Source organism: Choristoneura fumiferana, chromosome 16, assembly GCF_025370935.1.
Source record: "Choristoneura fumiferana chromosome 16, NRCan_CFum_1, whole genome shotgun sequence".
Classification (NCBI taxonomy): domain Eukaryota; kingdom Metazoa; phylum Arthropoda; class Insecta; order Lepidoptera; family Tortricidae; genus Choristoneura; species Choristoneura fumiferana.
This window is the reverse complement of record NC_133487.1, coordinates 17,002,040-17,008,039: the sequence shown is the minus strand read 5'-3', so window position 1 is coordinate 17,008,039 and position 6,000 is coordinate 17,002,040. Positions and strand designations below refer to the sequence as shown.

Sequence of the window (6,000 nt, the reverse complement as noted above, 5' to 3'; positions counted from 1 at the left end):
GCATCGAAATCGGTTTTATCGGTTTGAGAGCTATAGCCACAATCACAATAGACTGACATACATTAGTGACAAACTTATAACACCCCTCTTTTTAGCGTTAGGGGTTAAAAACTAACAAAAATAGTTCCCAATCCGCACTGGGCCCGCGTGGGAACTATGGCCCAAGCCCTCTTGTTCTGCGAGGAGGCCTGTGCCCAGCAGTGGGACGTATATAGGCTGGGATGATGGAACCTGAGGCCGTATTGCCTAAGCCGCATTCACATTTATCTGTCGTGTTGTGATGCTCTCTCTCTCTCTCTCGATCTCTCTCTCTCTTTAACTTTGATGCGACACAACACAAGCCGTCACAACACACTGCATTAGATAAAACATGTGTACGCAATCATATAAAATGTATGAAACCGATACCGTTCTGATGCGTCACAGCACAACACGACAGATAATAAAGGTGAATACGGCTTTCGCGCTGTCTTTTGCTTTTGTATATCCACCATCTCTTTCTGCCCTCGTCTTATACCGTGTGACAGAAAGAAGTGGTGAAAACGATTGTCATAACATAAGGCCTCTGGTGTGTCAGCCTTTCTTTTCTAATTGGTTCAATGTGTTTTAGTTACATCATTTTTACCCGACTGCCCGAAGGAGGGTTATGTTTTTCGAGCGGTATGTATGTATGTATGTATGTGGGTATGTATGTCCATTTCTTTGGTCCTCGCTGCTGCCTAAACGGCTAGACGGATTTTAACATATGTGGTATCATTGGATTTGTCATAACTGTTGGAGTGACATAGACTATATAATATTTCAATATGGCGTCTGCAAAAAAAATATTTTGTATTGTAATAATATGGGTATCAAAAGAAAGCTAATAATTACCCCATTCTAAATATATATGTTTTATAATACTTTTAATCTACCGTTTTCACATAAATATCAAAAAAGTGTAAAATAAAACATTAAGTAAATTCAAAAAACAAAAAACCCGACTGCCAAAACTAAAAGGAAGAAAATAAGGCTAGTGGTCTAGAACACTGTTAAGTAGCTAATTTAAAGTTCAACAGTCGGGACCTATTTAAATCGTGACGCTCAAAAACTCTTAGTAATGGGTCCCGACTGTTGAACATTAAACTAGCTACTTAACAGAGTTCTAGACCACTAGGCTTATTTTCTTCCTTTTAGTTTTGGCAGTCGGGTTTTTTGATTTTTTAAATTTAATTATTGCCTCTCAAGCAGAGGGTCGTGGGTTCAAACCCCGGCTCGCACCTCTGAGTTTTTCGAAATTCATGTGCGGAATTACATTTGAAGTTTACCACGAGCTTTGCGGTGAAGGAAAACATCGTGAGGAAACCTGCACAAACCTGAGAAGCAATTCAATGGTGCGTGTGAAGTTCCCAATCCGCGCTGGGCCGCGTGGGAACTATGGCCCAAGCCCTCTTGTTATGAGAGGAGGCCTGTGCCCAGCAGTGGGACATATATAGGCTGAGATGATGATGAATTAATAAAGTTAATGACATTAATTGTTTTAAAATCTTTCTGAATTCTTCTCTGCAAAATATTAGGTACTCACAGAATATCAAATATTGCTTAGAATCCCTATAGTTAACATTAAGACGAAACACGCATTAGGTTGAACAACAAGGCAGACCTCTCTCTGTACTAAAACTATTCGTGTACCCACACAACTTAAAACTAGGTTCACAAATCGTAACTAATTATTTAGCAGGTTGACAGCTTGATTGCAAGTTTACAAAATGAACTTAGAATACTTTTGATACACTACTCTAGTACTCTGTTTTTGTCCAGTGGTTAGGAAATCCACTTCAACATTCGAAATCTGAACTTCGTATCGTACCGTCGCTCTCACGCTAAAAGTATTTAGCAAGGGAGTAAGAGGGACGGTAGGTATGTTAGGGAAAAAATCTGCAGATTAGTTCAACCGTATACTTACATGATAGGTATGATAGGTAAATGTTTTTGTGCTCAGTTTAAGAATAGAACGAACTCATTCTCTTCCCGTGAGTGTCTTAGAAGATGGCTAAGAGACCTGATGGATTAGTTCTACTAAACGTCCGCAACGGCCGTGACGCCCTCTATATCGTTTCCCCTATAATGCCCGTGGTCTTGGTGGATCAGAGTTGGCTTTCAACATGACAGATGACAGATGAGCGAGATGTCGTCAGAACTTTCCGAGACATTATGTTCTCATTCGTTTTGTCATAAACGCAGCCATAAATTCACGGAAATCCATGTTGAATTAAAATTTACTGCAATCTATGCGAAATATTTACTCTCACAGAACGTTTTCACCATGCCGCCATATTGCGAGCATACAACGCTCAATATATGCGTTCCATTAATACCGGTCGGCCACAACGCCTGCGGCCTTTTTTCGTTAGTGGAATGACAATTTCAGCAGTCGTGGTCGTAGCCGTTGCGGACTTTAGGTCGAACGTGGCCAATGTGAGAGTCTACAGCAGCGCTCTCTGTTGGTACATAAGAACTCCGGACTTCACTTCTTCGTGATAGGAAAGGGAAACCACCACAGTTGTTTTAAAAGTAAATCGTCATGAAGTTTCACTACTGATTCACTATTGAATTAAAGTATCCAGCGAAACATCTCTGCAGGGATATTTATGTAGCCTTGCTTAACCACTGTACGAAATATTCAAGATTTTTTTTAAATACCTTGTTTGAAATATTAAATTAAAACAGTTATGATAAACATACGGGGCCATGGACAGATCGTGCCATCTAGAAACTATAGGTAAAAGAGCATCATCATTATACGTATCAGCTGGAAGCCGACCTCCAGCAAGGTCTTCTCCAAGGATCACCTCGTGGATTGATTTCAGCTAACCGCACCGTTCATTCTGACAGCTTGTGGGAGCAGCCAACCCTTCACTTTCTAGTAAGCCGTCGAGACAGTATTGTCTAACGCGCTAGCGTTTGCTATCGCACTCACCTTCTCTTTCTTCCGAGTACGCTAGACAATAAAACCTTAGAATTTTACGGCTCCTTCGATATTTAGGTCTAAGATCGATGTGTCCCATTCACTGCTACATAACTACGGTGCACATTTTCGTCGAGGAGATTCACAAAATAACTAATAATTCTTTTGTGGATCTTCTCGTTTACACATAATGTCATAACATAACACTTCTTCAGACACCAGACTTTTTGGCTCAAGGTGCAGTCATACCACGGTCCCATATGTACAGAATCGACTTTTATATAAGTACTCGTTACTCATAATAGCATCCATCCTTAGGAATCACAAAGATTTGGCAATGTTAGTCCATATATTATTAAAAATAATTACCCAATAAAATTATTCTCATTCTAAATTCGTCCATTTTATTCTAGAAGCTCACACCTTGTAGAACACTGTAGAGAAAATGACTAGGAAATTCATCTTCGTACTGCACAAATGTTCAATTGTTCCAACACAACACGACAGGATTTTTTGGCATTATTAATTCCTATTAAACTTTTAATTTGTTCTTCTGCTTACAACAGGAGAAGATACCAAAACTAATACCAGCAAACAACTAAATGTCCAAGAAATTATCACAAAAATTACGAAACCTACAAATCATACAACTATCACTGGACGGGATGGTCAACTCACTAATAGAAATCAAACTTCTCACGATAAATCGCTTTTAAACCAACTCGGGCTCACGGGTTTATAGAGTTTAAGGTCGTAATCAGGTACCAAAATTGGGCAATTTATAAAATTGGTACCGTCTTAATCCTATTTGAAATCAATCATGATTCGGCTTTAATTATAGACACCTCGAGTCATAGCTTCTCTGTTTCTATTGTGCCATTTGCAGGTTAAAATTCTGACGTATGTTCTTCTGAAGGTAGCGTTACATAAAGCGTAACATACTGGGTTGATGGTGGAGTTAATGTAGCATAGGGCGTAGAAGAAAGACCACAGTTCATCTGGAATGCACTTGGTGCATGCTGTTAAAGGTTTTAGCAGCACGAGGATGTTGTAAGGCGTCCACGTGATGATGAACGACAGAAGGATGGCGGAGAGTGTTTTGGCAGCTTTAGTTTCTTGTTTTTTCTCCTGCGTCTTCTTCTTTTTCGGCTGCTTCGATGTGATGCCTTTACCGACTAGCTGTTTTGGGATTATTTTGGCGTTGAGAGGGATTCTAACGTCTTGTATGTGCGATGTCCTTCTGGTTAACGTTGGATGGCCAGCAGGATGTAAGTTCATTTCAGAATCTCCTCTCGTTGGTCTGAAATGTGGCCTTGTATTGTTTGTGGGTGGAGATTCTTCGGATATCATTTTGATTGTTGGTCTATCGGAATCTGCTTCTGGTAGTCTGATGAGTATGGTGTAGACAGAGTCAGCTGAGACTGACTTTGGTGCGGGTGAGGTAGTTGTGTTGATTCTGGTGTTTGGTGGGAGAGAGCGGCTGTCGCGTGCCGCGGGGCATGGGGGGAGCGGAGGGGGCGTCGTAGGTGCGACGAAGGGGGGAGGTGCCTCCGTCGCCCGCTGAACCTCCAGACCCACCACGCCCTGCGTATGGATCCCTGATGACATTTAATGATGTGCACCTGTGAAAAGATTGCGTAGTTTAGGCACAAACATACTTTAGGCAGAACAAGGTAAAAAAGATTGCAGTTAATTGATATGGGCCTCCACAGAGAAAAGCCTAAATCAATCAATTATTTTCCGCCCCTTTTCATTTATTTGTGCAACCGTCTAATCATCGTTTCACTTATGTTTCTGCAAAAGCAACATGGTAATTAGACAAAATGTACAGGTGGGCATTTTCATTTTCAATAATCTGTCCACCCAAGTCTAATTACCGTGTCACTAGTGCGAAGAAAAGCAGCACGGTAATTAGATTGATGCACAGATGAATGAGAATGGCTGTCTCGTTTTAATGACAGCATGTGGCGAATTTCAAAAGACTTTCAACAATTCTGCTGACCTGGACACTGTGCTCTGCAGGGGAGTCTCCACTGATACCGGGGTCGCGTACCCCGGGTCTGAAGGCTCCTCCTCCGGCTCCGTGTCTTCAAGGTCCTCCCTGCCGGAGTGCCACCAAGCCACGCACCATGCGCGGACGGCGGCGAAACCTTTCTTCTGGGACCTTGCAATCCGTGCGTTCTGGTGAGAAGAAATGGAATATATTTTTTTAAGCTTTTATTATTTCACATGTTTGTGTGTGTGTGTGTGTGTGTGTGTGTGCGTTCTTGAATCAATATTATATTAGACGGAAGTCTTCAACAGTTAATCGCGTCAAAGTCAAAATATCTTTAAAATTCAAAATATTTTTAGCATAAATTGAATATCAAGTAATGTCGAAAAAAACTACCACTTCTACATCAATCTACATCGACTTGAATCTTGGTACGAATACGTTTCTTGGATGGCAATGCAAATAATTATGTATACCCAATTACGTGTACAGTCAGCAAACAAGCTTGCATTATATATTTTATTAAACAAAAAACTTATTTTACTTTATTACATAAGCTATAATGCAAAAAGGCTGGTCTTAGCTACTACATTCCTGAAGGTGCCAAGAGATGGCGCCGCAAGACAAAGTATATCACGCTAACGTTTAGTCGGCCTGTTACTAAGAACTGTTACAAATTATGGGTCAACATAGGTACCCACTCACTTAGGTTCATGCTGGCATACTTTCAGTACAGAAAAGTAAACTCATCCTACTAATCCTAATAATTTGAATGTGAAAGTTTGTGTGAGTGAGTATGTTTGTTACTTCTTCACGCTGAAACGGCTGCACGGATTTGGATGAAATTTGACAAAAAGCGGATTAGGATACTTTTTATCCCGATATTCCCACAGGATAGGGATAAAATATCTAAATAACAACCGCTGGGCTTAAGTCATGAAATTTGGTATGTAGGTAGCTGGAAGTCTGGAATAACACACAGGCTACTTTTTGTCTCGATGTTCCCACGGGATAGGGATAAAATATCTAAATAATAACCGCTGGGCTTAGAGTCATGAAA

General features: G+C 40.7%; 1 protein-coding gene across 1 annotated transcript in view; it reads right to left on the bottom strand.

The window, feature by feature from the left end:
- Positions 1-1,428: 1,428 nt before the first annotated feature.
- The window catches only part of mAChR-A (muscarinic Acetylcholine Receptor, A-type), a 142,939-nt gene continuing 138,367 nt past the window's right edge, over positions 1,429-6,000 (bottom strand). The window contains 3 exon segments of the mRNA XM_074099332.1: positions 1,429-4,453; positions 4,455-4,569; positions 4,950-5,128. Of these exon segments, the coding sequence (XP_073955433.1) occupies positions 3,779-4,453; positions 4,455-4,569; positions 4,950-5,128 (969 nt within the window). The 3' untranslated portion in view covers positions 1,429-3,778.